Here is a 23,411-nt window from a genome sequence, read left to right as displayed (position 1 = left end):
TTATAACCTTTCTGGGAGTAACCAATCCATCTCAAATCTTGAAAGCAATAGTTTCTTTCACAATTTGGTATCAAAACGTTATACTTTCTTTCGTGCTATTTATTCTGTTTTATTGATGTTCATTTATAGGATGAAGATAAACATAAAGTATGCACATGAATATGCAACTTCATAGATTTTACAAATGATCAGGAATAATCAGACTGTAATCTTGTACTACAACCAAACCGAGTCACAAATGGCCACTCATTCAACCGGCAAATTCTCTGCTTCAAATCTAACAGAATCAAACAGTTTGGTTGATAAATAACGTTCTCCTCCACTGGGAAAAAGCACCTGCAAAAACCAGACAAGAACCGGAACATTTAATAATCTAACTCAAACGTTTATGGTAAGTCAAGAGACAACAAAACCTTTACCGCAATGAGTTTCCCTGCGTTTTCTGGCCGCTTTGCAACCTTCAACGCAGCAGCAGCTGCTGCTCCAGAGGATATTCCCACCTGCCAGATTATCTCACTGATCACAATAAACTCCTAATGTTTCATAGTTTCATACACCGAGAAAAGAACGTTAGCGGAACATACCAACAATCCTTCTTTGAGAGCAAGAAGCTTTGCTGTTTCAATAGCTTCCTCACCAGTCACCTGAATCAGAAAAAAAAAAAAAAAAAAAAAAAAAGAGATTGCAAGTCTCAGAAACATTGTTTCAAGATTCAAGAAAGTGTTGATAAATCTTGGCTACTTACTTGAATGATTTCATCAACAATGCTTAAATCCAAATTGGCTGGGATGATACCAGCACCAATCCCTTGGATCAAATGTCGACCTGGTTCAAATGCATTATGATTAGAAATGCAAAAGCTCTTGGGAAATGAAGACAAAGGAAACAATGTTTCTTGTCTCACCTGGTTCTCCTCCACTGAGTACTGGACTCTCTGTAGGTTCCACAGCAAAAACCTGTTGCTCAAGAATGTAACAAAACATTATTATACTTTTCTTGAAAACCGTCATATTTAAGGTTAATTTTCAAGAAGTTCTTGCACCTTAATGTCTTTATTCATCTCCTTGAGGAACCTCCCTACACCAGTAACCGTTCCACCAGTTCCAACACCAGCAATGAAAATATCTACTTTCCCTGCTGAGTCTCTCCATATCTCCGGACCAGTGGTTTGGTAATGAATCTGCAAGAAACAAATCATTAGAGCGAGAGAAAGAGAGAGAGAGAGAGAGAGAGAAGACTCAAAGAACATGGACTTGATGTTATATAATAAAACCTCAGGGTTTGCAGGATTTTCAAACTGTTGTGGAACAAAACCACCAGGAGTTTTGTTTAGTATCTCTTCAGTTTTCTCCAACAGTCCTTTAATGCCTATGCTCATGTCTGTGAGATGAAGCTCTGCACCTAATGCTTTTAGAATGATTCTCCTCTCTAAGCTCATCGTTGAAGGCATCAGGAGAGTTACTTTATAGCCTCTTGCTGCTCCTATGCATGCTAAACCGATCCCAGTGTTACCAGCCGTTGGCTCTATCAATGTACTCTTAATCAAGAAAAACAATGAACTATATTAATGATATATGGACATAGAGAGAGAGAGAGAGGTTATATTATATTGTTTCTTTAAGTTGTTTTAAATCAACCTCTCCAGGCTTAATCAAGCCTTTGTCTTCTGCATCTTTTATCATACTATAAGCGATTCGGTCTTTGACGCTAGAGCAAGGCTGCATCATCTCAAGCTTAGCAGCTATTCGGGCTACGCAACCGTCAACAATTCTGTTCAGATACACCATTGGTGTGTAACCAATCAACTGTACAAAATGGAAAGAAACACACAGAAAATGCTTTTAGACATGTTCTTTATTGCAAGAAAGCAGATTGATTCAGAGGAAGAAAAACAAAACTAGAGAGTTACTTCAGTGACATCTTTTTTTATCATGCAACCATCTTCCATGTTGGTCCCTCTTTGATTTGACCTGAGATTCAAAGAAGAAGACACACAATCCCCAAAAACTTAACTTCTATGTTCTCTAAACAAACTCAAAGTAGCAGGAACAGAGCATAGCTACTTCATGTTTCAATGGATTAAACGAAAAATAACCCAAAAATAGAGTCTTACCGAAAAAAAAGAAGTCAACCCTTTTATAGTTTGAAGGATAGAATCAGTGATGAAGAGAAAATCAGCCGATGATTCTCTAAATCCACACCAGACTGTATATATATTACAGACATATTCAAATAGTAGGCCTGGGCATTTCGGGTATGAGTTCGGTTCGGTTCGGGTACTTCGGGTTTCGGGTAGTTCGGATAGGGGCTAGAGGATCCATTTAGTACTTGACCTAATTTCGGTTCGGTTCAGTTCGGATAGTTTCGGGTTCGGTTCGGTTCGGATAGTAAATGTAGGAACCGGAAAATATCCGTAAAAAGTTCGGTTCTCATTTGGATCCAGTTCGGGTTCGGATAGTTTGGGTAGTTCGGATAATTTAGATAAAATATTGGTTATTTAAGGTAAAATATCAAATAATTAGGATGATTTAGATAAAAAAATTGGATATTTCGAATTACTTTAGATATTTCGGATAAAACTATCAGGATAATTTTGGATACTTTCGAGTAGTTTGGATACTTTATAATAATTTAGTTATCCTCAACTATTTTCAAATATTTTTAATAGAATTTTAAATTAAAAATATATATTTAGTGATGTTATATGTATATATAATTAATATTTTTATATATTCGGATATCCGTTCGGTTCTCAGTTCGGTTCCGGTTCGGTTCGGTTATTTCGGATATAAAAATTTAGGAACCGTTCGTATATTTGAAGGTATTGGTCTGGTTCCGGTTTCGGGTATTTCGGTTTTGTTCCGGTTCGGTTCTTCGGTTCCTGTTATTCTGCCCAGACCTATCAAATAGTATGGAGTGGTTGTACATTCAATATAATAATTATGTGTATATAATATGGTTAAATGATTTGTTAGTGATACGTCACATGTGACCTGTGGTGCACACTGCAGGATGTCAATGAAGTATTAATAAGACGAGTTTGGCACGCATAATTTTGAGTGATAAAATAATAACGTCCAAAAGTCTAAACAGTCAACATGTGTTTGTTTAATGTCAAGATAATATCTCACACTATTATTTAAAATTTTATTGGCATTATGGTCTTTCTAATACTAATAAAATCACTAATCTTATGTAATCCAGTTTGGATTCTAATCAACTCGGATAATAAAACATAAATGGTCAACTATACCAGCTATAAGCAATCACATGGCTTCAATCGGTGACCGTGAAAATGAAAAAAATATACAGAAAAAAAATGAACAAATTTTCATTTAAATAATTGAATTGAAAAACAAAATCAACATCGAGGAACAAACGTTACTTATCAATTTTAGAAGAGGAAAATACTTCTTCATTGATTCATCTATTTACGAGGAACATAGAAGAATGTGGTGGGGTCCATATATAATAATTTGACAAAAAAAAACAATTTAATTGATATCAATTTTGAGAAACAATAAATTCATCATAATTTTTTTTCATAAAAAGTGGTCACCAATTAAAATCTATGTCGCACATCTACACAATATTAAGTACACAAACTATATAGTTAACGTAAAATGTGTTATATAATTATATTTTTATTGCTAGAAAAGTGGACCTAATATTTGGAACTCAACAAGATCAATCTGAACCAAATAAAAATGGATTATAGTCAATTTAACCAATTAAAATCAACAAAAAAAAAACATTTTCTATTTGAAAGGGGTCAGTTTTCTGTTTAAAAGTGGCTGAGTTTAGGCTAGATTATCGAATTAGAATGTCCAGTCTATTTTTCCAACAGCAACAAAATATAGTTATGATGTTAAGTACATAACGCGTAGTTACATGTATGTTATTTTAAATATATAATTCATGTAATTATTGATACGAATATGTGTGACTGAACTGTGATGATTTATTCCTACAATAAATCTGTAACAAATTAAAAAAAAAAGTTCTTAGCTCAAGATGTGCATATTTTCTTTTTCAAAAAAAAAAAAAAAAAAAAAAGATGTGCATATTCTTTTCGTTTGATTAGATTTATGCGATACGAGATGAAGCTACTTAGGTAGATTAGGATCATCTTTAAACAGTTTTAGACCGGGGGGACTACAGTGGGAAGAGTTAATGAAGAACAACTATAATGATTCATCATCTAATATGTAACTATTACAGATTTTACAATGATCTGCAGTCAAACCGTAATATCGTTACCAACATCTCTCACCAAAACAAACCAAACCACACATTTGGCACTCAATCGATCGACAAATGCTCTGCTTCATATCTGACCGCCTCGAACAGTTCTGTTGATAAATAACGCTCTCCTCCACTGGGAAAAATCACCTGCAAGCAAATCGATAACCGGGATAGTTAACTCGGTTCAATTTCGGTTTAGAGGACCTATTTTAATCAGTTTATTAAATGGGTCCATTAAACTTTGGGCCCATGTGGTTGAGGGCCGACAGTTCTGCTTACCACGATAAGTTTGCCTGCGTTTTCTGGCCGTTTAGCAACCTTTAATGCAGCGGCTGCTGCAGCCCCTGACGATATTCCCACCTACAAAATAAATAATCATTGCGTTTATCATAAACTCCGGTTTGTTGTCAATTTCCGGTTTATAGTGACAAACGTTAAACCAATTGTACCAATAATCCTTCTTTAAGAGCAAGAAGCTTGGCTGTTTCAATAGCTTCTTCACTTGTCACCTGAATACAAAAAATATTGCAGTTCTCAAAATATTGTTTCATGATTTAGAAGTAGATAACCTATTCTACTTACCTGAATGACTTCATCAACAATGCTTAAATCCAAATTGGTTGGAATTACACCAGGACCAATCCCCTGGATCAAATGTGGACCTACAAATTATGAAACCAATTCATATTATTATGTTAGAGATAATCAAGAACTCGAACTTCTGACAAGAGAGCAGTGCCGGTTTTGCGCATAGCAAATAAAACATTTGTCTAAGTCTCCAAAATTGAAGTAGCTAATATCTATAAATTATTCTGTCTTCAAATATTAATAAATACATGTATTGATCATTTAGCTTTCATTTTATAATTTATTTAAAAAATTCCTAGAATCTCAGGGCTAGCAGTTATGTTTTCTTGTTTCCTCACCTGGTTCTCCTCCGCTAAGTACTGCACTTTCTGTAGGTTCCACCACACAAACCTATTGTTCAAGAATGTAACAAAGTTAACAAACGGTTTTTACAGTTGTTTCCATTAGATTTAGTAAAGTTTTTTTGCACCTTAATGTTTTTGTTCATCTTCTTAAGAAACCTTCCTGTTCCACTAACCGTTCCACCAGTTCCAGCACCAGCTACCAAAATATCTACTTCCCCTGCTGAATCTCTCCATATCTCTGGACCCGTTGTTCTGTAATGAATCTGCAAGAAAACAATAGTTGGATTCTCAAAACAGAAAGAGACAAACAAAGAGATTTGAAAGAAGAGAGGATGATATTGTATATAGAACCTCAGGGTTCTCAGGATTTAGAAACTGGTGTGGTATGTAACCACCAGGAGTTTTGCTTAATATCTCTTCAGCTTTCTCCAACATTCCTTTAATGCCTATGTTCATATCTGTAAGATGAACCTCTGCACCTAATGCTCTCAAAATGATTCTCCTCTCTAAGCTCATCGTTGAAGGCATCAAAAGTATCACTCTGTAGCCTCTTGCAGCTCCTATGCTGGCTAAACCAATCCCAGTATTACCGCCGGTTGCCTCAATCAATGTACTCTAGAAAATGGAGAGATTATAATGGTTATTTTGACCATAATTTGTAACCACAAGTGTTTAAGTACAGGAGAGTGTGTGAGTAAATTGTATAAAAAAAGAAAAGAAATAAGATTAATAGTGTTTATATATATATATATATTTAATAATAAATTAATAGTGTTTATATTAAACCTTTCCGGGAGTAATCAATCCTTTGTCTTCTGCATCTTTGATCATACTATAAGCGATTCTGTCTTTTATGCTAGAGCAAGGCTCCATCATCTCAAGCTTGGCGGCAACACGTGCGACGCAACCGTCAACAATTTTATTTAGGTACACCATTGGTGTGTTACCAATCAACTGCACAAAATGCAAAAACATATACATAGCTGTTTAGATATATTCTTAATTCAAAGAAACAAAAATGATATAGAAGAAACTGGAGACTATTTACTTCAGTGACATCGTTCTTGATCATGTACCGTTCTTCCATGCTGGTCTGTCTTGAGAACTCCTGCAAGAATTGTAACAATGTCTAAGCGTAAAGCAGAGTAAGTATTGTGTCAGAACTATTATAAGTTCCAACTTGGAACCCCAAAAGTAGATGAGAGACAAAGAAACTACATAGAGAGACGTTATTTCTTGAGTAACAAAGAACATAACAAGCTCTGAGCTCTTTAAAAGCAACGATGAACATTGAAAACCAGATAATTTGATACCAAATATCAACAAAATGGAAGTGAGATGTTACTAGTGTGCCTAAAACAAATCAAACATATCACTTACAGAGCAGAGCTAAATGATACTTTTATGGGTAACGGATAAACCAGAAAGAAGCAAGAAATATGTAAACAGGTGGAACCTTTCAAAGTTCTAACGAATGTATCAATGAAAGATGAGACAAAAGACCGCAAAGTCTAAGACCACATACATACATATATATATATGTGTGTGTGTAGATTAGTATTGAGTGGTTGTACAATGGAATAGTATTATCTTATGTATGGTTTAAAACTTTGATAATGAAGGGAGAAAAAAACACAATCAAGTCTCAATCTAAATAATTATTTTTGTAATACAATCTTTAAACTAACTCTTGACCTCACATACAAACAGGAAAAAAACATTACCAACAGTGTTAACATATTCTTTTGTAGTTAGCTCTGAAATTTGTTACTTTCTAGTTTTGTTTTATTATAAATGAAATAATCTAAAATTCTAGGAATCCGTTTATAAAGAAAAACCACTCATAATTCTAATTTTGAGATGGACATGAATTGTCATTGAAGATTTCTTTTATTTTGTTCTTTTCAGTTCAATTATTGAGGAGAACTGAAAAATGGAGGTATGTTGTAATGCTAAGAACCCATGTGGTGAAGACCACTCGTATGTGAATAGTGAAGCATGAAGACAAGTTTGTGCCCATTACGAAGTTCGAAACTGACATCTAAGGCGTAAGTTTGAAACTGACATCTAAGGCTATGCTTCAATGGAGACAACATCTACTTAAGGTTGTCCTTGAATGGAGACAACATATATGACTGTGTTTGAGTGGGTACAAAGCTGCGAGGCAACCGCCTTTATGTCACGAGCCACGCTTTTTTTTCTATTTGTTTTTAGAGAGAATAAAAACAACAAGAACGAAACAAAAGTCGTTTCAAACATTCTTTCTTTATTGTCAAGATTGCATCTAAGTTTATCCACCCTTTCTCGTTCTTTAGGAGCTATGCAAACGTAATCTTTCTTCTGGATACTCAAAAAGTGTGAATGTATTTCTATTTACACCACAAACACAATACAGATACAGTCTCTTTAACGTCAACCACTAAAAGAAAATCTAAAGAATCGCTCTATTGACAGAGATAGGGCATAGGTCCCAAGTTCGAGTGTAAGGCCACACCAGTCACCAGCATAAGGTGATTAGGATTTTGGAGCCTCGGTTCAAAACCTTCTCAAATACATATAACAAAAGAATACTACTAGACTAGCAACTGCAACACAGATCAAATCCCAAGAAAGATGTGTCAATTGTCCATTAGATATTACATTCATACATGCATCACACAAACATTATTTGCTTATTTTCTTTAATTTAAATAGCTAAAGAGATTTTTTGTTTTTATTGAACTAGTGACTCTACCAACAAAAAAACTATAATCTAATAGACTAATACAAAGCTTATGCACAACCCCACCATCATTCACCCCTCGTGGACAAAGATCCAATCAAGAAAGAAAAAAAAGCCTAGAGAGATCTCATCATCATCAGAAATTTACTCAGATTATATTACAAGAACTCATTACAGTCTTCCTTATGCATTCATCTTCCACTGGGCATTGTCTTTAACTCATGCAGTGTGGCTCTAATCTGCTCTTGAACCAATTCTAATCTCCTCGAGTAAACTTCCAACTCAAGAATCTGCTGTCTCCTCCACCGTTCGTCCCCTAGATTCGGCATTAGCATTGGGCTTAAAACACCCATACCATGACCACCACCACCTCCTGGATACACTCCCACCGCAGCCATCATCATCCCCGTTGCTCCATTCATCATCTCCTTGATCAACGGCGACACACAACTCTTCACCGTCTCTTCTATCAATCCCCCTAGACTCCTCCCATCACTAAACTCACCAAAGGCAGCTACATTCTCATTGGCACCAGCTCCACTCGCCGTCGGCCCATCAGACAGAGAGATGGGCTTGTTGTCTTCATCGATCCTCCCTATCCTTGACCGCGATCGTTTCCTACTCACCGCCACTTTCTTCTCCAACACGTTATCAGAATCAACGTCCACATTGGTGCTACTAGGTTGTTCCTCTAAATCTATCACATTGTTATCTTCGAACCCTATGATCTTCCCGGTTTGGTTCCAAATCTTCCTAGAGATATCAAACGTGGCTTGATCATGAGGGCTCTTAAAGAACACATCTTTCCCCGAACCGATCTTACTCATCACGTTCCTATACTTCTTCTTCAGCCGACGAAGCTTCTCCACGAGCTGGTTCTTGCTGAACTCGACCCGGAGCTTCGACTTGATCAGCTCGTAAAACGGCGCCGTATCGGGGGGATGCGAGCTGGTGCTGCTGCTGCTGCCGCGGTGGCACGTGACGTAGTCGAGGAAGCCGCGGAGAAGCTCTATCTCGTCCTCGTCGGTCCACAGCCTCTGGAAGAGGCGCCTGGAGTCGTCGATCGGCGGCGGCGGTGGTCTCAGGTGGACGACGATCTCCGTCGCGCGGCGCCGCTTCGGATCGGAATCGACGGGAAACGCGGCGGCGGGTAGGGTGGATCCGGAGGGGATAGCGACGGTTACGGTGTCCTCCGCCGTCGCGGAAAGTAACGGAGAATTGAGGTCGGCGGCGGCGGAGACGGCGGCGACGTCTGGCTCAGGCATGAGCTGCTGATCATCGTCGGAATCAGACTCTCCGGCTATTCCTCCGCCGCCGGCGCTGCCGTCTTCCTCCATCTCCGGCGATTCAACGGCGTCGCGTTCGTCGGATGCCATCTCCGGAAGATCGCAAACGCTTTGTTTGTAGGTGAGATCGAATCAGGAGAAGAACCAGATCCAAGATGTAGGAAGAGGAATTGGGTTCACGAGGAAGGAATCTACGACACTGGCGAGGGTAGTTTCGGTATTTAGGGAATGATTATGACTGGGCGTTGCAGACAAGTGGTCCAGAGACACTCGTTCCCGTGCTGTTGTGGTTTAGTTGAACCCCACTTTGATCCTAAAAGTCAAAACTCAACCGCACACTCAGCTCACATAAAAAAGCGATCTTCAAACGTGATTCTGTATTTGAATGTTCACAAACAGTTCTAATGTTCTATTGTGATAAAATGGTTCTTCAATCCGGCTCACCTTAAATAAAGAGTGTTCGTACTCTCAACCTTCTTCAAATCAGCTTTAAGCAGAAGTACTTGCTAAGCGAGTGGCACTACACTAGACCATGCTTCATATTTCTTTCCTAAAGTGGTATGAAAACTTGTTGCAGGCTCATAACTATGGATGGTGTTTACCATTTTCTTGTCATATGACATTTTCAAGTTAGCTAATCACATAGGTCGTTTAACATTTTGTCTACACAACAAATAATATCCCAAAATGTTTTCTATTGGGAAACTCTTGTAATCAGAACAAACATTATGTGTCTTCAAACATCATATATAAACAATTCAAGGCTATTTTGCTTTAAGCCCCTATGGAGCAAATTATGCTGGTGTGCTTGGCTATGGGAATTTTGAGAGGAATTAGCCCAAGGAGACACAAGAGTTTTCAAACAAAATGTATTCAGCAAAATCTTTAGCACATATGATTCTCTAAAGCTTTAACGCATAATGCAAACCGAGACAGAACAAGTGTGACAATGAGTAGCACAACAAAATCGAAATAAAGAAGGGATGATGCACAGAACAAAACCCAAAATGCTGCCGTTGTGTCTTCTAACAACTCACTTCTTCTTGGGGTCACCAGCCTTGGTCTACACACACAAACAGAACCGTTAATAAAAAGGGCAATAAACAAACAACTGCAAAAGTTTAAGCTACCTCACCTTCTTAACACCACGGATTTTCTTGGCCCTGTTCTTCCTCTCCTTAATCTGTTTCCTCGATTTCTCAATCTTGGTGTCAAGTCCATTCTGTCAAATACAATTGACAATCATTTTAGTATGAAATCGCAACATGTCTCAATGAAAATTCCAAAAAAAAAGATCTCTGTATTGCCCACATCTTCCCACAACAAAACCATTATAGTTTTATTAGCAAAGCAGGCAAAATGAAGCACCAAGAGCATGCTAGACTAAAAGCTAGACCAAGAGCCTTAAGGAACAGTGCTATCAAAGATGGTAAGATGAGGAATTAGTACTCACCCTGATGAGCCTGTACTTGGGCTCGAACTTCTTGGCACTCTCGACATTGTCATAGATCAAACCAAATCCAGAAGATTTGCCACCTCCAAAGTGGGTCCTGAACTTGAAAACAAAGATTGCGTTTGGGTCCTTAACCTCGTACATCCTTGCCAACTTCTCCTTCAGCTCAGCCTTCAACAAAAACAAAATCATAAAGCTTCTCAACGCTCCATGAACTGCATAGCTGACACGACCATGGAAACGTAAAAAGAGCATACCTTTGAAACATTGGCTCTCCCTGGGTGAAGAACATCAATGACCTAACATTCATATAAGCCACCATCACTAACTTGTAACACAATCAAATGAGTAAAAATGGATCAACTTTCAATAGCTTTCTGTGTTTAGAGTTTGTGCATTTGTTGAAATGTAAGCAACATGGAAGATTCAGGTTGTTACAATACTAAAACATTAGACCTATGTAAGGGATGTGAGACTCACAAACTGCTTCCTGGAGAGAAGCCTGTTGGTCATGAACTTCCTGGTCCTGATGGTGACTGCTTTCTCCGCCATGGCTGCTGCGATTCCTCCGAGCTGATGGTGACTCTCGCTGCGGCTTCTGAAGCATCAGTCAAAACCCTAGCTGATGATATATAAGCTCTCATTTTCATTTTTTTTTTTTTTTTTTTAGATTTTGTTTTCTTACTGGGCTCTTGTCTGATGGGCCTTATTCTTTCTAATGGGTCTTCTTAAGTCCAATGCGTGGAAGAAAAATTAAAGTTGTTTGGGTACATACAGATAAAACTGATGATTAAGCCCATTGGGCCTAAACAGAACTACTCTATTTTACTTGAAAATTTTAGTTTTGTTTAAATCTGTGTTGCACGTGTAAATCCTATTATGATTTCTGTTATGTTAAAAGATAAGTTTTGTCTCAAGCATAGGTTAACTTATTAACATCAAATGCATTTGCGTTACGAATTTATAAAAATAATTTAAGATAGACTGGAGATGTATTGAATTTGCAGACGTTATCGTTTGGCGGGTGTGAGCATCGGCGATAAGTGTGAGCATCGGCGATAAGTCGTGGTGCAATGGTGTAGGAGGTGGATATTGTCGTACTATGGGCAGCTCAGCAGCGAAAATTCCCGATCATTGGACACTACTTGGATTTACATGTGTGCTTATTCAACTTGATTAGTCGTGCATATTACTTTGTTTGTTGTCGTAGGTTGTCCTGGAGTAGGCTCTAGTTGCCGCTTTCATGTGGGTTCTTGTGTTTGGAGATTGTAATATCATCCGCCAGTTTATATATTAAAACATGTATGTTTCTTTGAAATAAAATCGTAATTTTCATGTAAAAAGGAAAAAGACTGGAGATGTATTTTTTTTCAATATAATGCAGTCATGACTTAATGAGTTACTGTAATTTCATTGTTTGTCAACATTAATGTAAATATTCAGTAAGAAGCATTATTGTAAACATTTCTACATATATATTAACCCAGAAAGCTTATGAAAAAGCATCAAGAAGGGTAGATATATATATGTCTCTTGTTGTTTCTTGTGAGTAAAGCTTTTCCAACGTTCGATGCTCATCTTGTTTAACATCTCCTCCCGCTAGATTTTTAAGGTCTTGATCCTTGAGTCTCCCGTACTTCATTTTTCAGCAGCTGAATCCGATTGTTTCATAGGGTAGCGAGTCCTGGTCTATGAAAGGTGTCAAAAGAGAAAGGATCTGGATCCTGGAACCACACACACACATATATATATATATATATATATAGTTAGTGTATCACGTTACTTGCCCTACAAGAAAACGCCTCTTCTTCATCAGTGTGTTTTAGCTCAGAAGTAATCTCATCAAACCGTCCATGCTGCATCACGTTAAAGTCCATGACCGAGGCGCAGTTGCAGAAGATGCTCTCAACTTCGAGGCCTGATCTCCAACCCGGTATCAAAGAAGCAATCTCTCCATCGATCATGTCGGCTATATTTGTCACATCACAATCGTCCATCTCCAGCTCTTCAACCATCTCTCTTGCAACGCTTATTGCTGTGTCAGTTTCCATGTCAAAAGGGAAGTATATGTTCCTCACAAGCCCTGCAAAAATTGTAAATGAAATGAAACTCTTTTTAGTCTCTAATAAAGCATGAAAACTTCCAGCTAGTCTCCTCTGTTCAAGAACCGACAAAGATTGTGTCCTTTTGGTTTATAGAGTGTGACAAACCTTCCTTGTCAGCGATTCTGAGTCGGAGGAACAGTCCATCACCGTTGTCTCTTCTCTTCCCTGTTATACTTATATGGACATTGTCAAACTTCTTATTATACTCTTCTGCACAGTCTTCATGATCACCTTCTTGAAACTCGAAGACCTCTGTTCCATGTAACTCCACCGTCTCATTTCCATTATAAGCCCATTGGTTTACATTATTGTGGATGTAGTAACCGTTTGAGTAGTGAGTATGATCAAAATAGTTTTCTTTGGTTTTGGATTCACTTTCATCACTACAAAGAAAATGGTCGTTTAGTAGTTCACGAGCTGAGAGCCTAAGGGAGGCACTGGCCAAGCACTTCTCTATAAACCCTCTAACCTCGTGATCCTTCACCTTGTCTAATGAGTCTGGTTTCTTGCCCTGAGAAAGAGAATGTTAACAGTCTTTAAACTCAACAAAGTCTTGTGACAGAAAATATTTAATCCCAGATGATAGCGGGTTGATTCTAAGGACATCGACCCACATCAAAAGTTATAAGGGATCTTAAGTAATATATAATAGAGATAAATCAATCCACTTATCGCTAAATGGTTCTAAGTTGTAAGTCCATCTAAATTAATCGATTCTCACCGATATAACTCTCTTGTAAATCTGAGCAGGGTGAGTACACTCACTGTACGGGTAATCAAACGTTACCATCTCCAAAACGCACATACCAAACGAGTATATATCGACTAACTCGTTGTATTCTTCTTCATAGACTTCAGGAGCCATGAACTCTGGTGTCCCTAAGAGGGTAGGAAAAGACTTTCAGCATCACAATCTTGTTATAAAGTTAGTAAAGCACACGCAATGAAGTATTATTGCATACCAACACAACGAGCAGCGTGGGAGTTTTGTAAGATAGCAGCAAGACCAAGATCACCAATCTTGACTTCTCCTTGGTTACCGTTAACAAAAATGTTGTCACACTTGAGATCTCTGTGAATCACTGGAGGGTCATGTGTATGTAGATAGTGTAAGCCTCTCAGGATTTGTCTACACCAATGCTTCACCGCTCTTATGTTCACTCTCTTGTGCTTTAGCCTATACCTGCACTCACCGGAGTTTATGAAACCAATAACATGTGTTATGATTCAGTAATCAAGAGAACATAACTTACTGTCTTAGGTTACCAGAAGTGAACATTTCAGTGATAAAGTTAATGTTTCGATTCTTGGTATCAACCCAAGAAGTGTAGAATTTCATGATGCTCTTGTGTTTTAAGGTTTTGAGGAGATGTATCTCACAGTACAGCCTCTCCAGTTCCTGAGGACTCTGCAAGAAGTCATAGAGCTTTACTTGGTTCCATGCTACTTCTATACCTTCATACTCATCAAATCCTCTGTAACTGCAAACCCCAAATAACAAAACCCCCAAAAAAAAAAACAGTTCTCATCTATGAACTGAATCTAAACTAGTTTAAGCCAACAGAGAATAAAAAATTTAATATAGAGAGCTTGGACTCTTACACTGTCTTTGAAGACCCTTTACCAAGAACTTCACTGTACTGCAACAACAAGAACACACAAGAACCTCAGCAAAACAAAAGAGATCGATGATCAACTTATTGAGACTGACAGATTAGAGAGAGAGAGAGAAAGTTACTCTGCCATATCTTCCACTAGGATCATATTCAACAAACTCAGAGTAATCTTGTTCAAGATGACTGAGATGGTTCATCATTTCCCTAGGCAGAATATAAAAAAGAGCTATACATAAATGAAAAATATAAGGAAAACCCCACAAAGATAAAAGAGAAATATTTGTAGTAATGTTTTCTGTTAGTTATAATCATCTTTGTTCCTCTGAGATAATAATTAGTTAATTAAGCAAATAAACATTAAACTCGTGTAAATAAGATTCTTTTCTTTCTTCTTTTCCTCTTTTGCTTTATTATATTTTTTTCTTCAGTTGTTCTTATAGAGAAACATAACTATCTCATGAATGCTGTAGGTAAGCAAAGGCAGTTGCAAGAAGCACAGAGCGTGGTCCAAACGTGAAACTAATGCTTTATCTTTTTCTTTCTTTCTTTAATCTTCAAGGAATAAATGTTGGATTAAACTATATTTCCTCAAGATGTACATCTACCCATCTTTATATATATTAAAATACATTTTCCTAAGATATCTACCCAGCTTTATATCAAAAGATATACTGTATGAAATAAACGAAGGATACATGAAATATCAGTGCACAGAAAAAAGGATACATGAAATATTAATTTTTTTTATGTTATTATGCCTATTAATAACTACTATTAATGCAAAATGGTTTGTATTAGTGTGTTGTATTATCACTCAGATTTAAACTCGTATATTGCATATTATTGATCAAAAATATATCTGTCTTAACTAGAAAATTATATTATGAGGTTAGTATATAATTAATGAACTTTTAACATTAATGAAACTTTGATGTAAATATCAGATAAATAATACCAAAAATATAGAATTTATAAAACCATCTCTCAATTTTTATTAGATAGCATTTTAAAAATTGTACATATAAATTAAGAACCATTTTATTATTCACATTTTCTAAACAAAAATTCATTGATTACTCCTAATTACAATTCGACAAATAATGATTTTGACAGAAGAATACCAATGATCATATAACATAAAATTAATAAATTTAACACTAAAATTAAAAACTTCATCTAATTTTGGAAAAAAATGTCTCTAAATTAAACATCAAGTAGTAAAAAAGAAGGAACAGTTTTCGAATCCACATTATAGAAAGATGGTTACGAATTAACAGTGTAATTATTCACTTTTCTAAATGTCCTTCACTAAATGATATAATTTGTAACTCTATGTTGTTACAAAGTATAGGTTAACATATTTTACCAAAAAAAAAAAGGTTAACATGTTCTCGAAAAAATATTATAGGTTAACTTAATTAAAAGATATATGCATAATATAAGTTTCTACTTTCTACGGAACATTATGCAGCTAAGTTTTTTTTTTTTTTTTTGATAATCCAGGGGTTCCCCACTTACGTGGATCATTTCCCTGGGTCCGATTAGGCAGCGGTCCACTTCATCCGGGAGGGCTTTACCTGGGCTGGGGACAAGGTCCAACATCCAGTACCGCATTTGATGACAGGATGGGCAGTTCCCCTCCACCTGGCGTCGAACCCGGGAACATCACAATTGGCCTCCAAGTTTCTTATATGAGTTTAAAAAGATGGCAAGTAAGTAAAATCTTAGAAAGTTTTTGTTAGATATATTTACGATTAATTACCTTTTAGTGAAATGCGATAATGGAATCACGTCGGTAACACGCTCTGTCCAACTACTACGAGATGTTTTTGTAAATTGTTTGTTTATATTAGTTCATTCTTGTCAATGCTAAACTTTATCGTAAATGACAAAGTAAATATGATTAAGATAAGCATCAAGATGAAGAAGACACTTTAGACTTTACAGATAATGATAAATTAAACAAGCAATTTATTTTGATGATACAATTTTATAAAAATGTTATTCCCTCTGTTCCACGGAACAAAGATAGACTTTTTAATATTTTCACGCATATTAAGAAAACACATTAAACTGCCATAATAAATTTATCGTTTTCTATAATTTTCAATTTTCAATAATTTTTAACCAATAGTAATTCAATAAAATCAATTAATTTTCTTGAAATTTACAATTTCTTCATAAAAAACACAAAAAATACATCTTTCTAAAACAAACTTAAAAAAATAAAAAATCTGTGGAGTACTATAGTTTGTTCGGGCTTTGTTTCGTGACTCCGTTGGCGATTCCATGGTTGTCTGCGTACGGAAATAAGTAGTCATATAGTATGAAATGACCAAAAGCAATCAAACCACTACCACCAACCCCTTTGTCACCACAATCATACTACTTATGGGTTTATTAATCATCAAGGTTACATTAGATCTATTGGGAATGGTAAAGACTAAAAACTCAAATATACACTATCGTATAGAAATCTCATTTATTTTACCAAAAAAAAATACATATAAATCTCATTTCATTGACTGGGTCTTAAAAAAACTTCCAATAAAGCCGTTGTGGATGTGGAAATTCACATCAAGTAAGACTTCTTCCCTCTTTAGCGATAAATTCGGTCATTAAACTTGTCTAACGTAAAAGTGCAACCTGTATGTTTACTTCCAATTATTCAATATGTCAATTAATACTTCAAGCAGCGTCGAGGGAATTGACCCATTAAACAAACAGAAATCTCTTTGTCTGTAAACATTTTCACCTGAATCTTCATCATTTATTATACTATTAACATGTCGTGGTGATCAAGCATGGAAGAGTACAAAAAAAAAGCATGTCACAACTAAGAAGCATTGAGCGACGACTTGTAAACTTAGGATCACTACTCCTAATTGACTTTTTTTTTTTTGTCACGCATGTGCGTTTGAATATTAATGTTGATAGCAAAGACAGTATTAGTATAAATCACTTATAATAGTATCATTTTATCTTGCTTGTTTTTTTTGTGAAACTTATTATCTTACTTGTTGATGAAATATTCGCAAAGTGGGTGGGACAAGAGATGAGTCGTTAAAAATTATAAATCAACAAAAGGAAATGAAATCACAAGAAAATCAGATCCCCATTAGGTTAATACTTTAGTACAAAATCAGGACCTTAAATTTCACGTTAATGTCGGTCGATCGGTTCTAAAGCATATTGATAACGTGTATTAAGCAGATACAAGAGTTTATCATCGATGCAATATCACAATATGACCTGCCATATGTGTCTAGATTTTCACGTAAACCAATCAACGCATGTGCCTAAATCTTATGAAAGGTTCGTTCGTTATTGTTAATTTTTTTCTTACTGATTAATATATTTCATGCAGTATGGAATCAGCTACCGGGTGAAATTATTATTTCAAACATGTAGATATTTAACGGTGTTATGAAAAGAACTGGAATTTTATTATATCGCAGGAATTTAAATAAAGCAAAATTTTATACCCGTAGATAGGAGATAACACTGATAACAATAGAGAATTTGTTATTAAGAAAGGAGAAGAGATGGTGTAATCGTGTTTTTCAAATGATCGAAAAACTTCGTATTTATAGAAGAAAAATCACTGTGCAAATAGTGACAGTGGGACCCACATCTTTTATTATTTCAACATATGTGTGCGCCTCTTTGTTTGAAATTAAGTTTTCGTAACACTCCCCCTTGGGGACCAGTGTCACTCTCCGCTCTCGCTTAACGTCTTTGTTGCCTCGTTAAAAACCTTTCCAGGAAAAACCCAATGGGAAAAACCATAGTAAGGTAAAAAGAGTACAACTACGTAAGCTCCCCCTCGAATGAACAGTCATAGATCCTTCTGATGGCGCATCCCAATGTTATGGATGTGTTTTCTGAATACCGAGGTAGGGAGTGATTTTGTGAAGAGGTCGGCTGCATTGTCGCATGATCGAACATATCTTACTTCAATCTCTTTATTCTTCTCGAGCTCTTGAGTGTATGAGAAGAACTTCGGATGTATATGCTTCGTTCTATCGCTTTTGATATATCCTTCATTCGTTTGAGCAACACATGCCGCGTTATCTTCATATAGAATAGTTGGCTCCGTATTTTCGCCAATCCCGCTGCTTGAACAGATGTGTCGGCTCATTGATCTCAGCCATACACATTCTCTACTTGTTTCATGGAGTGCAATGATCTCAACATGATTTGAAGAAGTAGCCACAAGCGTTTGTTTCTGAGAACGCCAAGATATAGCAGTGCCTCCGATCGTAAAAACGTATCCTGTTTGCGATCGGGCTTTGTGTGGATCTGAAAGATATCCTGCATCTGCAAAACCAACCATTTGACCTTTTGAACTTTTAGGATAAAACAAGCCTAAATCAATGGTCCCTTGGAGGTAACGAAAAACATGTTTAATCCCATTCCAATGTCTTCGAGTTGGAGATGAGCTGAATCTTGCCAAAAGATTCACAGCAAATGATATATCAGGCCGTGTACAATTTGCAAGGTACATCAGCGCTCCAATTGCACTTAGATATGGTACTTCCGGACCAAGTATCTCTTCTTTCTCCTCAGGTGGTCGAAATGGATCACTTTCAATATTAAGTGACCTAACAACCATCGGGGTGCTAAGAGGAGTTGATTTATCCATGTTAAATCGTTTCAACACTCTTTTAGTGTATGTGGATTGATGCACAAATATACCATTTTGTGAATGTTCTATTTGTAGGCCAAGACAATACTGTGTCTGTCGTAGATCTTTCATCTCAAATTCTCCTTTGAGATAGTCTGATGCCTTTTGTATTTCCTTTTGAGTTCCGATAATGTTAAGATCATCAACATATACCGCGATTATTACAAATCCGGATATTGTTTTCTTGATGAAAACACATGGGCATATAGGATCATTCACATATCTTTCTTTTATTAAATGATCACTGAGACGATTATACCACATACGTCCAGATTGCTTTAACCCATATAATGATCTTTGCAATTTTATTGCACATAACTCTTTAGGTTTGGAACTTAATGCTTCTGGCATTTTAAATCCATCAGGAACTTTCATGTAGATATCAGTATCTAATGATCCATATAGATAAGCTGTAACAACATCCATGAGACGCATCTCTAGATTTTTATCAGCTGCTAGACTCATCAGGAATCTAAATGTAATGGCATCCATAACTGGAGAATACGTTTCTTCATAATCGATTCCAGGTCTTTGAGAAAAACCTTGAGCCACTAGACGAGCTTTGTATCTCGTAATCTCATTTTTCTCATTTCGCTTTCGAACGAAAACCCATTTGTACCCAACTGGTCTCACATCTGCAGGTGTGAGCACAATAGATCCAAATACTTTTCGTTTATTAAGCGAATCAAGTTCAGCTTGTATTGCATTTTTCCATTGTTCCCAATCATGTCTCTTTTGACATTCATAGACAGATTTTGGTTCTGGATCATCGATTTCTTCATTTATTTCACTTGACACAATATATGAGAAAGCATCATCAAGGTCATTTTGTTCATTTCTATTCCATATCCTTTTATTATGGATGTAATTAATAGAAATCTCATGATTATCTTTCGATTCATGATGCTCTGATTCATGATGCTCTGATTCATCAGAATCCTTATCATTTATTTCCTCCAAAATATTTTCTGCTATTTTGGGTGCATCATATATTTCAGCTTTCTTCTGTTTCCTAGGATTCTTATCCTTAGAACCAACAGGTCTACCACGCTTCAGGCGTGTTTTTGGCTCTCGTGTGTCATCCTCCTTTTCTTGTTCATTTGGCATTTTGATACGAGCAGGAGCATTTGCAGCTGGTATATGAGATTTAGTTACCGTCTTGGTATCTACAAATGCATCAGGTAGCTGGTTAGCTATACTCTGTAAATGCATAATTCGTCGAACTTCTAGTTCTGACTCTTTAGTGGGAGGATCAAGATATAACAATGATGGTACACTCCATTTTATATCACTTCCAACATTTTTGTTTTCTCCCCCTAGAACTGGGAATACATTTTCGTCAAAATGACAATCAGCAAAACGTGCTGTAAAGACGTCACCAGTCTGTGGTTCTAGGTATCTTATAATTGATGGGGAATCAAAACCAACATATATTCCCAATCTTCTTTGTGGTCCCATCTTTGTACGTTGTGGTGGTGCTACAGGCACATATACCGCACAACCAAAGATTCTAAAGTGGGAAATGTTTGGTTCTCGACCAAACGCTAACTGTAGTGGGGAATACTTATGGTATGCACTCGGTCTGATCCGAATGAGTGCTTCTGCATGCAAAATGGCATGTCCCCATACAGAGGTTGGAAGTTTTGATCTCATGATCAATGGTCTTGCAATCAATTGCAGACGCTTAATTAAAGATTCAGCCAAACCATTTTGCGTATGAACATGAGCAACCGAATGTTCAACTTCAATTCCCATTACCATACAATAGTCATTGAATGCTTGGGATGTGAATTCACCAGCGTTGTCTAGTCTAACTCTTTTAATAGTATAATCAGGAAACTGTGTCGCAGTTTGATTATCTGAGTTAGAAATCTCGCAAATGCCACATTTCGAGATGATAATAGACAAACGTGTGACCATCTACTGGATGCGTCAATTAATACCATAAAATAGTGGAATGGTCCACAAGGTGGGTGTATAGGTCCACATATATCGCCTTGAATTCTTTCAAGGAACTTTGGTGATTCTTTATCGATTTTGGTTGGCGATGGCCTTACGATCAATTTTCCTAGAGAACATGCAACACATGTCATTTTATTCCCTTGAGAAATCTCCTGGATTTTCAGTGGATGACCATGTGAACTTTCTATGATTTTACGCATCATTGTAGTGCCTGGATGGCCAAGGCGATCATGCCATAATGTGAACTCTTCTGGGTTCTGTTTTACTAAAAGATTTGATTCGGTCTCATCGATATAAGTATGATGTAGTCCCGAAGGAAGTTCTGGAAACTTTTCAAATATGTGTTTTCTGCCACATTTCTCAGAAGTTACATACATGTATTTCTTTCCATCCTCAGTTGCAGACTGAGTATCATATCCGTGAAGATATATGTCTTTAAAACTCAACAAATTCCTTTTAGAACTTGGAGAATATAGAGCATTATTTATGGAAAATTTTGTTCCATTCGGTATAGTAAAGTTTGCTTTACCAGTTCCTTCAATCACGTCTGCAGGACCTGATATTGTATTGACGACAATTCTTGTCGGTTTTATATTAGAGAAATATCTCTTTTGTCTCAGAATAGTGTGCGTTGTTCCACTATCTGGTATGCATATTTCACGAATCCGTTTCTTGGATTTTGCTCCATTAGCATTATGATCCATTTCTGAAATTGTCATAAATATAAAAGAAACATAAAATTCATTCATATAAAGAAAAAGACACAATAATTATACAATAAGATGACGTTAAAAACATCATTATTTGTTTAAAACATGAAATATAATAATTATACATGGTAATACTAAAATTATTCAATACTCTTATCATAGGCATTTCGATTCTCTTCAGGAGTAATCTAGTCCAGATCATTAGCGAAGTCGGAGGATTCAAGGTATGAGGTCCCTTCAACATTTTCCGTGAGGTTCACCTCTTTAGCCTTTCCTTTCGTGGACTCTTGATATAACTTACAGAGATGTGAAGGAGTACGACAGGTACGGGACCAATGTCCTTTACAACCACATCTGTAACACACTGTCTCACGCTTCTGGGTGGTATCCTCTTGAGTTTCTTTACCCTTGGAAACTTGCCCGGGTCTAACCCACTTATTAGATCCCCTCCATTTGGGATTGTAATTTTTTCCACGTTTGTTGTTGAAACGGCGGCCATGACCTCGATTGGCATGGTTTCTTCTTTCCGAATTTTCTATCGCCGTAGCATTCACTTCAGGGAATGCTTTGGCTCCCGTAGGCCGGGAATTGTGGTTTTTGATTAAGAGCTCATTGTTCTTTTCAGCTAACATGAGCGCAACCATCAATTCAGAAAATCTCGTGTACCCGCATTTTCTGTAAATTTCGGGTAAGAAGTGAAGCTGTTTGTGGAAAGTGATGTATGTTTTATTCATCATTTCTGCCTCAGAGACAGGATTACCACAATACTTCAGGAGTGCAACTATCCGCAGGACAGCGGAATTGTAATCCTCAACCTTTTGAAAATCTTGGAACCTCAGATTTTTCCACTCTTCTAGAGCGTGAGGAAGGTTGATTTGTCTCTGGTTATCGAACCTTTCTTTTAAAGTTTGCCACAGTTCAGCTGGGTCCTCGACGTTTGCATAGTCGTGCGTTAGACTTTCATCTAAATGCTTCTTCAGGAAGATTATCGCTTCGGCTATATGTTCGGGTGGTGATTTGTTACCGATTACAATTGTTTCGGTTATCTTTTTCATCACCAGATATGGTTTCACTTTTGTGACCCACCCGACGTAATTTTCGCCAGTTATTTTCAGGGCCGGGAACTGGAGTTTCTCGATGTTTGCCATTTGTAATTCTAAAACACAAAATAATAATTTTATTAGAACTTCATAATTAAAAACCGTTTACATTAATCATACAAGCAATTACAAGGAGAAGCGATGTAAAGAAAATTAAACCGATATTCATCTTAAATTCACTCGGAGTAAATTCTCCAACGAATAAACCATAAATAGAAACACAAATAAAAATGGCACATAAAAACAAAAGTGCGCGAATCATTTTCTTGAAATGAAAAATCGGAGGAGAGCGATTTGAAATTTTTGAGAGAAGATGAAATGTTTTGGATGATGAAATGGAGTGAAAATGAGTTGTATTTATAGGTGAAAAATACTGTTCATAACCGTTGGAGAAAGGGGAAATTTTTGAAAAAAATTCTTTGTGACCGTTGGGGTTAAATCGAGTGCACCAAAAATTAGTCTGAAAATATCGTATTAAACGGTCAATCAAATCTATAAAATTTCATAAAAGTGAAAAATTATGACAATAAAATATTTATGTTATGACAACAAATCATGCGACGGCTCAGCCGATCAATGCAGAGTAATAAATA

The 23,411-nt window shown here is 36.6% G+C and overlaps 5 protein-coding genes across 9 annotated transcripts; all 5 read right to left on the bottom strand.

Moving 5' to 3' along the window:
• Positions 1-63: 63 nt before the first annotated feature.
• Positions 64-2,213, bottom strand: LOC125593277 (bifunctional L-3-cyanoalanine synthase/cysteine synthase D2-like). Its single transcript, XM_048769683.1, has 10 exons — positions 2,114-2,213; positions 1,910-1,970; positions 1,638-1,805; positions 1,274-1,537; positions 1,043-1,180; positions 905-956; positions 746-825; positions 585-644; positions 420-500; positions 64-336 (listed from the first exon to the last, which is right to left on the bottom strand). Exons 2-10 carry the CDS (start codon positions 1,946-1,948, stop codon positions 247-249), a joined length of 972 nt encoding a protein of 323 aa, XP_048625640.1. The 5' UTR covers positions 1,949-1,970; positions 2,114-2,213; the 3' UTR covers positions 64-246.
• Positions 2,214-4,125: 1,912 nt separating this feature from the next.
• LOC125593275 (bifunctional cystathionine gamma-lyase/cysteine synthase-like) lies at positions 4,126-6,931 on the bottom strand. Of its 4 annotated transcripts, none has more exons than XM_048769679.1 (10): positions 6,902-6,931; positions 6,226-6,285; positions 5,964-6,131; positions 5,529-5,792; positions 5,303-5,440; positions 5,172-5,223; positions 4,828-4,907; positions 4,695-4,754; positions 4,525-4,605; positions 4,126-4,392 (listed from the first exon to the last, which is right to left on the bottom strand). In XM_048769679.1, exons 1-10 carry the CDS (start codon positions 6,914-6,916, stop codon positions 4,303-4,305), a joined length of 1,008 nt encoding a protein of 335 aa, XP_048625636.1. In that variant the 5' UTR covers positions 6,917-6,931; the 3' UTR covers positions 4,126-4,302. The 4 variants fall into 4 exon arrangements, with proteins under 4 accessions (XP_048625636.1, XP_048625637.1, XP_048625638.1 ...); XM_048769680.1 differs by lacking the exon at positions 6,902-6,931 and adding an exon at positions 6,558-6,756; XM_048769681.1 differs by lacking the exon at positions 6,902-6,931 and adding an exon at positions 6,634-6,755.
• Positions 6,932-7,776: 845 nt separating this feature from the next.
• On the bottom strand, positions 7,777-9,861 carry LOC125593274 (probable transcription factor At5g28040). The gene has a single exon (XM_048769677.1). It carries the CDS (start codon positions 9,273-9,275, stop codon positions 8,091-8,093), a length of 1,185 nt encoding a protein of 394 aa, XP_048625634.1. The 5' UTR covers positions 9,276-9,861; the 3' UTR covers positions 7,777-8,090.
• Positions 9,862-10,038: 177 nt separating this feature from the next.
• LOC111211530 (40S ribosomal protein S24-1) lies at positions 10,039-11,286 on the bottom strand. The gene is made up of 5 exons (XM_022712696.2): positions 11,119-11,286; positions 10,896-10,937; positions 10,639-10,809; positions 10,321-10,407; positions 10,039-10,248 (listed from the first exon to the last, which is right to left on the bottom strand). The coding sequence occupies exons 1-5, from the start codon at positions 11,188-11,190 to the stop codon at positions 10,219-10,221; spliced, it is 402 nt and encodes a 133-aa protein (XP_022568417.1). The 5' UTR covers positions 11,191-11,286; the 3' UTR covers positions 10,039-10,218.
• A 681-nt stretch (positions 11,287-11,967) lies between these two features.
• LOC111211558 (probable serine/threonine-protein kinase WNK9) lies at positions 11,968-14,757 on the bottom strand. Of its 2 annotated transcripts, XM_048769675.1 has the most exons (8): positions 14,482-14,757; positions 14,346-14,383; positions 13,997-14,224; positions 13,706-13,926; positions 13,465-13,622; positions 12,849-13,254; positions 12,422-12,721; positions 11,968-12,327 (listed from the first exon to the last, which is right to left on the bottom strand). In XM_048769675.1, exons 1-8 carry the CDS (start codon positions 14,557-14,559, stop codon positions 12,284-12,286), a joined length of 1,473 nt encoding a protein of 490 aa, XP_048625632.1. In that variant the 5' UTR covers positions 14,560-14,757; the 3' UTR covers positions 11,968-12,283. The 2 variants fall into 2 exon arrangements, with proteins under 2 accessions (XP_048625632.1, XP_048625633.1); XM_048769676.1 differs by lacking the exons at positions 14,346-14,383; positions 14,482-14,757 and having other exon boundaries at positions 14,010-14,150.
• Positions 14,758-23,411: the final 8,654 nt, after the last annotated feature.

The sequence above is a fragment of the Brassica napus genome, chromosome C9, assembly GCF_020379485.1.
Source record: "Brassica napus cultivar Da-Ae chromosome C9, Da-Ae, whole genome shotgun sequence".
In the NCBI taxonomy this organism is placed as follows: Eukaryota; Viridiplantae; Streptophyta; class Magnoliopsida; order Brassicales; family Brassicaceae; genus Brassica; species Brassica napus.
Note: the sequence above shows the minus strand (reverse complement) of the source record. Positions and strands in the feature narration are given on the sequence as shown.

Coding starts and splice junctions, on each gene's coding strand:
- LOC125593274 (XM_048769677.1), bottom strand. CDS start 9,275: ATGGCATCCGACGAACGCGACGCCGTTGAATCGCCGGAGATGGAGGAA.
- LOC125593275 (XM_048769678.1), bottom strand. CDS start 6,431: ATGTTCTTTGTTACTCAAGAAATAACGTCTCTCTAT. Junction 5,224..5,302: donor AGATGAACAAAAACATTAAG/GTGCAAAAAAAC, acceptor CTTGAACAATAG/GTTTGTGTGGTGGAACCTAC. Junction 4,755..4,827: donor TTGTTGATGAAGTCATTCAG/GTAAGTAGAATA, acceptor TTTTGTATTCAG/GTGACAAGTGAAGAAGCTAT.
- LOC111211530 (XM_022712696.2), bottom strand. CDS start 11,190: ATGGCGGAGAAAGCAGTCACCATCAGGACCAGGAAGTTCATGACCAAC. Junction 10,938..11,118: donor TTCTCTCCAGGAAGCAGTTT/GTGAGTCTCACA, acceptor TATGAATGTTAG/GTCATTGATGTTCTTCACCC. Junction 10,249..10,320: donor AAATCCGTGGTGTTAAGAAG/GTGAGGTAGCTT, acceptor TTGTGTGTGTAG/ACCAAGGCTGGTGACCCCAA.
- LOC125593277 (XM_048769683.1), bottom strand. CDS start 1,948: ATGGAAGATGGTTGCATGATAAAAAAAGATGTCACTGAA. Junction 826..904: donor ACTCAGTGGAGGAGAACCAG/GTGAGACAAGAA, acceptor CATTTGAACCAG/GTCGACATTTGATCCAAGGG. Junction 337..419: donor ACGCAGGGAAACTCATTGCG/GTAAAGGTTTTG, acceptor TGGTTTTTGCAG/GTGCTTTTTCCCAGTGGAGG.
- LOC111211558 (XM_048769675.1), bottom strand. CDS start 14,559: ATGATGAACCATCTCAGTCATCTTGAACAAGATTACTCTGAGTTTGTT. Junction 14,384..14,481: donor CTAGTGGAAGATATGGCAGA/GTAACTTTCTCT, acceptor TTGTTGTTGCAG/TACAGTGAAGTTCTTGGTAA. Junction 13,255..13,464: donor TTTACAAGAGAGTTATATCG/GTGAGAATCGAT, acceptor TCTCTTTCTCAG/GGCAAGAAACCAGACTCATT.